General features: G+C 60.4%; 1 protein-coding gene across 2 annotated transcripts; it reads right to left on the bottom strand.

Moving 5' to 3' along the window:
• Positions 1 to 300: 300 nt before the first annotated feature.
• DMRTA2 (DMRT like family A2) lies at positions 301 to 2,479 on the bottom strand. 2 transcript variants are annotated; one of them, XM_065672554.1, is made up of 2 exons: positions 1,957 to 2,479; positions 301 to 1,823 (listed from the first exon to the last, which is right to left on the bottom strand). In XM_065672554.1, exons 1-2 carry the CDS (start codon positions 2,477 to 2,479, stop codon positions 946 to 948), a joined length of 1,401 nt encoding a protein of 466 aa, XP_065528626.1. In that variant the 3' UTR covers positions 301 to 945. The 2 variants fall into 2 exon arrangements, with proteins under 2 accessions (XP_065528626.1, XP_065528625.1); XM_065672553.1 differs by having other exon boundaries at positions 1,987 to 2,479.
• Positions 2,480 to 9,574: the final 7,095 nt, after the last annotated feature.

Below are 9,574 nucleotides of genomic sequence, written 5' to 3'. Positions count from 1 at the left end.
CAGAACCAGCAATAAATGTATGGGACAATTTCAGTTCATAAGGAAATTGCTCTGGTTTGTAGGCTTCGTTTTTTATTTATAAATTTCCCGAAGGATATCTGGTTTGACCATGATAAAAATGTAGTAAACATATTTGTACTAATTGCATAAACTTCTTTAAATATCGACTATCCTCGTCAAGTGAATTTCCCAAAGCACACTTCCATCGTCTCGTAAAATACCGCTTACCATTTATAAGACCTTTTTGTTTTTTAATAGAAAATAACATTTATTTCTATGAAATGGAAACACAGAATTGCCTGTTAGAAACAGCAAGAAGTTTGCTACATTGGAACAAGAAAGCAATTTCCTTGCAGATCACAAATGAAGGAGGCTTATTAAACCGTCATACACCATTGGCGCCGGGGTCCTACGGACAGTTACAAATATATCTACTTTCCAATGTTATATACAGATCGTAACATTTTGGGGGGGCGGGGGGAAGGCTTTCAATTTGACAATATGTTTAATCTATATGCCTGGTAAGTATTACAATGCGCTGTCTAACCTTTAGCTTAACGTTAATACCAAGTTCACCTACGAGTTACATTAATAACTTAGATTTCCATTTTATAACATTATACACTTGCTAGTATACATATATATATGTATGTGTGTGGGGAAGAGTGTGTAGTGTGTGTGTGTAGCGTGCGTGTGCGCGCACACCCCACGACGCACCAAGGATATCCATGCTTATGGCCATAAGCAACAAAGAGTGACTCATGTCTGGACAATGAAAAGTGCACCTTTATCACCGATTTAACACCTACGTCTGTCCGCGCCGGGCTCTGCACGCCACCATCGCCTGTACGGGGGAAAAGAGCGGGCAGAAAGTCACCCGTGCCCGTCCCTCCTGTGCCTACCTAGCTACTTCTACACAGCTGGGCTTTGGGGAGCTGCCCCTCGCTATTGCTTCTCGGGGGTGTTGTTGACCATGGGCCCGTAGAGCCCGCCGGAGTAGACCTGCTCCTTGTGCACAGCGGAGCGGTCCCGCATGAGGTCGCTGAAGGCGTAGTCCACGGGCGGCCGGAAGCCGAGGGTGGGCATCAGCCCTGCCGTGGAGTAAGGGGTCATGAAGGCCAGTCCCCGGCTGTGCGCCGAGTAGGCGAGGCGCAGCGGGTTGAGTCCCAGGTGGGTGCCCAACGGGTAGCCGCCGGCCTCGGCCCCGAAGTGCGTGGCGTTGGGCTGCAGGGGGGAGAAGGCGGAGCGGCTGCCCAGCGTGCCGATGGCGGGGGCCATGGCGCCGGCTATCAAGGGCCGGTGGTGGCCGGCGGCGGCTGCAGGGGTAGGCGGAAGGCCTTGCAATGCGCCGTCCCGGGCCCAGCCCTCCTCGGGGCCCTTCTCCGGGCCGCGGTTGTTGAGGATCTGCTCGATGGCCTGGACCACGTCCCCGCCGCAGCCTTGCAGCACCAGCTCCAGCACGCTGCGCTTGTGCGCCGGGAAGACGCGCGTCAGGATGTCGATGGGAGTCCGCTGCCGGCCGCCGGCCGAGGGCGACGGGTCCTGCTCGTCCTTGTCCGCCTCCGAGCCCGAGTCCGAGCCCAGCGGGCTGATGGAGCCCGGGCTCTCCTCCCCCTCCTTCGGGCCCTTGGAGACGGGCGAGCTCAGGAAGGACTCGCCGTCCCCGTTCTCCGAGCCCGAGCCGTGCCGAGCGTCCGGGGAGGAGGTGCCGGGCACGGACTCGCCGTCCGGGGAGAGGGGCTTCCCGCCCGCCTGCTGCGGGGTCACGGCGCGGCTCGGCAGCAGCGTCTTGGGGAACAGCTCAAACTTCTGCATCTTGGACTCTGCGGGACGGGCGGGAGGAGAAGGAGAAAGAGACCGTCACTGCGGCTGCCCCGGCTGTCGGTGGGGCCCACCCGCCGCGACACCTCCCCGGTCCCCGCTGCCGCCTCTGCCGGTCCCTTCCCCGCGTCCCGCCGGTCCCCCCCCCCGAGGGCGCGGTCTTACCTGAGGCGCCGGCGCCTCCCTCGCCGCCGCCGCCGGCGCAGACGGAGCCGAAGACCTCGTACGCGGGCCGGGGCGGGATGATGCCGTTGGCGGCCGCCAGCGCCAGCCCCTCGGCGGTGCCGTAGAGCAGCTGCAGCTCTCTCGCCTCGTTCTCCTCCTGCGCCTGCTGCCGGCGCAGCGCCACCTGAGCCGCCATGACGCGCTGCCGCTCGGCGATGAGCGTGCACTTGGCGCACATGCAGTCCTTCCAGCGGCAGTACCGCTTGTGCCCCTTCAGCGCCGACACCACGCCGTGGTTGCGGCAACGGGCGCACTTGGGCGTCCGCGGGTACTTCTCTGCCGCCCGCAGCAGCAGCGGCGGAGCCCGCAGTAAGCTCCCGGCCACGCTCACGGGCAGCGTGGCCGCCGCCGCCGCGGCCGCCGCCGCCACCGAGCTGGGGGGCACCGGAGGGGGAGCGGCAGGCACGCTGGGCAGCTCCGACCGCAGCTCCATCGCGGCGAGCCCGCCCCGAAACAAGGACCCCCCCTCACGGGTCTCCCTCGGAGCAACGCGGGGTGGGGGGGAGCCCCGCGGAGATCCGGGACACGAGAGGAGGCTCCCGGCGCAGTCACGGGTGGGGGGCACGCGGAACACCGACGGCTGGCATGCAAACCCCAGCGCCTACCAGCTCGCCGACCCGGCCCCCCGCACACCGGAGTGGGGCTCAAGTGAGGAGGAGACCGGCGAGAACCCCCCTGCGCCCTGCCCCCCGCACACCCGAAAAGTGAAATCTAAGACAAGAAAATCCAATCAAACTTAGATCTCTCGCGCTTCCGTGCTCTCCGTGCGCATCTGGCCGGGCAGCGCCAAGTCCATCGCGCCGGGCTCAAAGCCGAGCTCCACCGTCCGCGCCCGCGGGGTCGCCGGTGGGAAGCGGAGCTCACCCGCGCTGGTCCCTAAACTCAGCGCCCCTTTCCCCCTAGTAACTACAGTCACAGGCCAAAAGCGTCCCTTCAGAGGACCAGTCCAGCACCTTCAGCGGCAGGATCCCTCTCCGCGAGCCGCGGGGGCTAAAAATCCACGAAGAGAATTAAATCTTTTCTACAGAAAATTAACCAAGATCACCCCGTCTCCCTGGCAGCAGCGCCGCAGCCGGGCCGACACCCCGGAACACCCCAGTCCCGGCTGGGCTGGGCTGGGCTCACCCGCCGCGGCGAGCCCCGAGCAGGAGAGCGGCGTCGGTGCAGTGGGAGCGGGCAGAACCGACGGCAGGGCCGGAGCGGGCAGGGCCGGAGCGGGCAGGGCGCGGCGCCCCCGGGGACGCGCTGCTGCTGCCGCTGCCGCCAGTCGCGTGCGGCCCGCGCGGCCGGAGGTGCGGACAGAGCGCGCCGCGCGCCGCAGCCACTCGCGCTATTGTTGCGCCCCGCGTTGCCATTAGGCAACGTTTGACAACAATGTGGCGCCTGCTATTGGCCAGGGCCGGGAAGCGCCGCGCTGATTGGCCGGAACGGCTCCTGCCCGAAAGCGCCGCGACCGCCGGGACCGGGCGGGACCCGCGGGTGCGCGCGCGTGTGCGCGGGGCTGCGCGTGCTCTGCGCGCGCCAAAAAACCCACCCCCCCCCACGCACCCGTCCCGTCCCGTCCGGTCCCGGCCGCGGCCCCCCCCCAGAGCTCGGCCCTGCCCTGGGTCCGCGGGTGCTTTCCCCCTCCGAAACCCGGCGGAAGCCGCGCGTCCGGCGGGGGTTGCGCGGGGTTGGGGGGGGGGGGTTGTTTCGGTTTTAGTTTGCTTTTCTTATGTCGCTTGCCAAAAGGGTGGGGGAAACGTGCTGTGAACGGTGGCAATTCCCTTCGCGGCGTCCCCGCAAGGTTTTGGTCCGTAGCACTGTGTAACGGTGTATCTCTGCTTCCCCTTTCCTTCCCTCTTCCTTCCTTCCTTCCATCTCCCTCACTCCCCCCCTTTTCCTGCTCTTCCCCCTCTCCCCCACCCCACAGCTGCAGGTGAAGCGCCGCGGGGGACCCCCGAGGTGAGTGTGATGCCCGGGCCCGGGTGAGCCCCGCACCGCGCCAACTCCGCTCTCTCCCTTTCCCTCCATCCCTTGTGCGTGATCCGCGCTCAACAGGCGCCTTCCCCGCGGGGACAATAGACCCGAGGGACGGGTGCTGGAGAGGGAGGAGGAGGCCGTCGGGCTGGTAACTGTATATTAACCCCGAAGCTTTTGTTTTAGCGTTAACGGCCCGGGTTTGACGTCACCCCCGCTGGTAACGGGAGGAGGCAGCGCTTCGGCAGCCCCGGCGGGATAACAACGCCGCCCGCTCTCCCCGGACTCTCCCCTCTCCTTCCCACGAGGGATCTCCATCCATCCTCAGCGCTTTGTAAAGGTCTTTGTGTGTCCGTCAGTCCTTCCCCGCCTGCCGCTGCCCGGTGCCGGAGCCTCCTCCCTTCCAGCATCCCGCTGCCAGACCTGCTCCCGGTGCGCTGCACCCCGGCAGTGCCCCGGGCACCCCTGGCCTGTGTCCCCCCCGTCCCGTGGCTGGGAACCGCGCAGGGCCGAGGAGGACAAGCGGCACTCGCGGCTGCTGCGCTGCCCCTTCCCTTCTGTCCCCTTTGGCTGCCACGAGCACAGCTGCAGAGCCCCCGAACTTCCCCATGTTTCTATAATGCTCACACCGTTCTTCCTCTCTATTTTATTTTTTCTGTTACTTTTTTTACCAAAAGAACGCTTTCCCAACCGAGTTTCCGGGTGTGCAGCTGCCACCCACTCCTCGTGGTTTAGGTGCTATAACACCTTTATTTAATACAGCCGCGAAGTCAAAATATATCCCATTTAATTTTATTCGCAAGCACTCATTTTACTCTCCGGGGAGAATTACTCAGATCATCTGATTTAACTGGGAATTTGTAGGACTCGATCGGACTGAATAAGAAACATTTAAAGTGTTGCTTTACGTGAGTTTACCATGGAGAAAATGTGTCTCCCTTCTTCCTGCAGTTATGTTTGGGTTTCGGGTGGGTTTCTCCTGCGAATACCTTTCCCTTTTCCCCCCGAGGCAACGTGCCATCACCCACAACACGGGACACGGGTTACACTGGTTTCCCCTTTTCTTTCAGCTTTGATTTAAATTACAGGGCTGGGTTATGCTTGGCTGTTATAGGGGGTTTAAACGATTTATTTTGGAAACAACCATGGAAAAAGAAAATAAAAATAATAATAAATACAAAAAAAAATAAAACCAAACAGCGGGTTATTAACCTGTCAGTGAAAAGCTGCGGTTTGTGTTCAGAGCCTCATGCCTTTAGTGACACTGCACAGGGCGGTGTAGAACTTGGACGCGCAATGTGCAGTGTCTCTAGGTCCGCATCCAGAGGCGTTACTCACAGTTTCCGCAGCCTCCCGCCGCGCATCCCCCAGTGACCAGACGGAAGAGTTGGGCACCGCGTCCTGGTGCGGAGCGCGTGAGAGACCTGGTCCCTCCTTCTCATGTTCATCCCAAATCAGCGCTACAGACACCCGCCACCCAGACACTCAACCACGTACTGCTTTTAAAATGCAACAAACCGACATCGAAATAGTCGGGGTTACTAATAAAGAATAAGTTAAATGTTTATTGCAAGAATATGTAAGGCAGCGCCAGGAATCTACCGAAGACATTTGTCGACAGCTCCCCCAGTATATCCGTTTCCCACCCGCTGTCCCAGCAGGAGCAGGCTGCCGCCCCGACGCAGGCGGATGGGCGCCGGGACGGGGCTGGAGACGGAGCTGCCGCTCCCGGGCAGGGGCCGCTCTTCGCCGGGGTCAGCCCGGCCCCAGAGCCGAGGGCTCCGCTCCGGGCTCGGCTCAATCCTCCGAGCAAAGCCAGACCATTCTCTTGCCTCTGCCCAGCTCCGGTCGCTGAAGGGGCACTTTCAAACGGGATCCAACTATTTTTTTGGTCGCCGGTCTCTGACAATGTGCGTTTAGAACGGGAGAGCCCCGAGCCCGAAGCCTCGCTTTGCACTGGTCTAATAAAACGATAAAAACAATTTCTCTCCCGTCCTTATTTTCCTTTGGAAGCTTCCACCGTGAACCAAGACAAACAGGGCGCACATTTCACATCTTTTCATTCAAACAAAACCCAACTGACTGCGAGTTATCCCGGAGACCAGAGCCGCGGCCCGGGCGTTGATAGACGTCCCCCCGTCTGGGCCCGAGAATGGACGGGGTGCAGCGGGGAGGTTGCTCTTGCTGTCCTCCCCTTTCCCCCCCTTTCCCTCTGCTGCAATTCATTTCTGTTTGGCGAAGCGCAATAAAATCTGCATGTACACCCCCGCTCTTGTGTCTTTTTGGGCGGGTGGGTGTTTGCTTTAGGCACCCCCTGAGTAGCCGCGCTCCAGCCGCAAAGGCGGGTGTGCTGTGCACCCGGAGCGGGACCCTACGAGGTTACAAAGGAAAAGAGACATCGACTGCTCTAAAGCCCCCGAGACTCGTCCCGCTCCCGGCTGGGCTCGGGGAGCCTCATCCGCCGCCGTCAGACCCCGGCGGGACCAGCGGCCGGCCCCGGCTCCTCGCATCCCCCCGCAGGGGCTCGCCGGGCACCGGGGAAGAGACCCCGGTTTGGGACCGGTGGCTCCAGGGCCGGTGGCGAGAAGGTCCCCGCAGCGGGAGCGCTGCCCGGGCCGGGAGCGGAGCCCCGGTGGGCCGGGGGGGGTCAGGTCGGGGGTCCCGGGGAGCCGGCCCGGTTCGTGCAGCCGATTTGGAAGCGGCGTCGGGGGGAACGGGGGGAAACGGCGCATTTCGTTGCGCGGTGCCCCGGTTGGTGCTTAATCATCCCGCGACGTGCTCGGTTATGGCAGCCTCCGGTAAGGCGCGGAGCCGGCGCTCACATCTGGGTGAGCTGGTAACGCACCGAACGGGGGCTATTATGTATTTATATTGAAGAACCCCCGATCTCCCCAGTGTTTATTCCTCTCCTCACTCCCTCCGACTCCCCTAAAGGCTTGCAATGCATCGCAGCTCCCGTGCAAAAGTTTGAGGGGGCCGCATGCACCGGTGCTGCCGCATCTTCCCCCAATTACAGTAGTAAAATCTTAATTAAAAAGAGCCCGTCCATTGGCTGTCAGGCTGGGGAAGGCAGACACGCAGCGCCCGGGAGCATCCCAGGGAAATATAGTTCTTGATTAGTGTATTTTCATCTCGTTCTTAGCGGAAGACAGTTTGTAAGTACCTGCTAATGTTAGTGCTCTTTAAGGTTTCAATTGTTCTAGGGGGTTTGCCATTGACTTTTTCATTATTTACCTACTGAATCAAAGTAAGCAAATGCCATCTGTTTCCCTGCTGCTATCATCTTCACTTTTAATTATCCGCCCAGCAGCCTAATAGAGATGATATTAAACTAAATCTTTTTGACATTAAAAGTAATTATCCCCAAACCAATATTACAAGAATGAAAATTACCCTTCCCCACCACCACCACCACCACCAAGAAAAAGCCTTATTCCTCCCAGTCCAGGCAACCCTTTCGGATCCCGGAGCGGGGAGAGGCCGACGGGGCTCCCGTTAGCCCGGACTCCTCAAGTATTTGAAACATTATTAACTCGCTTTCCCGGCTCCCAGTGGGGGAGGAAAAAGAGACCGGGAACAGGGATTTGTGGAAGGAAATAAGGGAAAATCAGGACTCCACGTGTTCCTACGTGGGCTCCTTCCCCTTCTCCCCGCAGCGGCCGCGGCGCAAGGACCAGCCCGGCTCCGCACTGAGGGGACGGCGGGGGACCAGGGCTGCCCGACCCCGACCCCAACCCCAGGCGCAGCACTGGGCCTCGGGAAAACACCGGCTCGTAAACACAGACATCAACACACACACGCAGCCCCTCGAAGTGCTCTGCCCCGTCCAGCGGCACCGGCCGCCTCGGCGCCGGGGGGACGGTCATTACAGAGACATTAGGAGCCGGTTCGTAATTAAGGGGAGGGCGGCGGGTCCCCCAGCAGATGGTCGGTGGCTGAATTACCTCCACAGAGTCATTTCGCTTCGACTCAGGCTTCTCCGCCATTTCTCCTCCGACTCGCTTTAATACGAGCCGGAGCCGCGTTCCCCCATTTCCTTTAATATGTGCTAAACTGAGCTAATTTTAATTGCATGTTTCAACTTCGCTAATTAAATAGAGCGGTCTAATTAAAAGTGACTGGGGAACAGTTTTAATTCAGCCCTCCACTTTTTTAACAATCCATTATGCAACAAATCCAGGGGTAAGCCCTCCCTTAAAAAAAAAAAAAAAACCCATAAAACAAGCTACAGATGATTGAGTTTTTACACCTTTTTACACGCTCACAATGGGGAGACTTGACCCAACATATGTAGCGGCGGGGCCGGGCCCCGTCCCCCCACCACCCCCTCCGGCTCCCCGGTGGGGCATTGGGAAGGGGCTGTCGGGCCGCTGGACCCGGCCGCGTCCCGGGGCCGCCCCGCTGGAAGCGCTGGGACCATTAACCCGGCAGAGGTTAGAGTAGCACATCCCCGAGCCAGCAGCCCAGGATTTGGGAAAATCGGGCTCTTTACACGCTTCATCTCTTCCCCAAGTGCTCATTAGGTTGTTAACCTCTGGTTCACATGAAAGGGGCATGTGATGAATCCCCTCCTGAACAAATGGGCGCATCCCCCTTCAGGCACTGAACAAAGCCCTTAAAATAACTGCACAAGAAAGCCTGGACTTGTTACTCTAAAATTTCCTTTCTCTGCGAGCTTGCGCCCGTCCACGCACACGGGCACACAGAAACGGGGATGGGGGGGGGGGGGGAGCGCACACACTCAAAAACTACCCCTCACTCAATGTGCGGGAGCTACACAGGAAAAGTCCGGGTTCCGTCCCCCGGGTTTGGCTCAGGCTCGGGATGCGGCTTCCCAAGGGAGGGGAAGGAAACCCGGAAATCAAAATTGCTTTAACGGAGCGGGGGGAGGCGGCCTCTCCCCGCGCACAGGAGGAAAGACACGCACCAGCCCGGGTGGGAGGGGGGGGCTTAGGGGACCCCCCCTTCGCTCTTCCCTTCTCCCACCGCCCCTACAGACGCAGAGTCACCGAGGAGGGGATTTCCCTTTCTCGCAGCGGGGGTATCCCGCACCCTCCCGCACTCCGGAGCAAGGGCGTCGAGCGGCTCCTTCCCCACACCGGCTGCTCCGGTGCTGGGCCGAGGGGCGCGGAGCTTTGCCCCGCATTCCCACAGCTCCTGAACGGATTTGAGGCTCTTTAAGGCCTTTTCCTTGCTCGCTCCCTCCTTCTCCTCTCTCCCTTTTTATTTCCCAGCCCCTCGGGCATGGATTAAAGTGACAGACAATTTTCCCCTCGCACCGTATTGATGGTTAAATGCACTTCGAGATAATGCGCTGAGGGCGGCGGGAGGGGTCCGGGAGCGGTGCAGCCCCCCGCGGGCCGGGGGTGCGGGGCGGGGGGCGGATCGGTACCGGCTGTCCCCCTCCTCCCAGCCCGCACCTTGCGGGCTCCACCGGGAACAGCGTGATAACGGCACTGGGAAACACGCGTGTGCCGCGGCCTCGCCTGCAGCCGCGGGCTGCTCGCACTCACTTGCACATGCAGGTAACGAGGAGGCAGCAGCTCAGCCCCAGAATGACTCAGGAAAG

Source organism: Lathamus discolor, chromosome 3 (assembly GCF_037157495.1).
Source record: "Lathamus discolor isolate bLatDis1 chromosome 3, bLatDis1.hap1, whole genome shotgun sequence".
Classification (NCBI taxonomy): Eukaryota; Metazoa; Chordata; class Aves; order Psittaciformes; family Psittacidae; genus Lathamus; species Lathamus discolor.
This window is presented reverse-complemented; position numbering and strand designations above follow the sequence as displayed.

Excerpts from the sequence above, each read along its gene's own strand:
- DMRTA2 (XM_065672554.1), bottom strand. The coding sequence starts at position 2,479 with ATGGAGCTGCGGTCGGAGCTGCCCAGCGTGCCTGCCGCTCCCCCTCCG. Across the intron at positions 1,824-1,956 it reads GCCCTCGGGGGGGGGGACCG|AGTCCAAGATGCAGAAGTTT; the intron begins GCGGGACGCGGG and ends CCCGTCCCGCAG.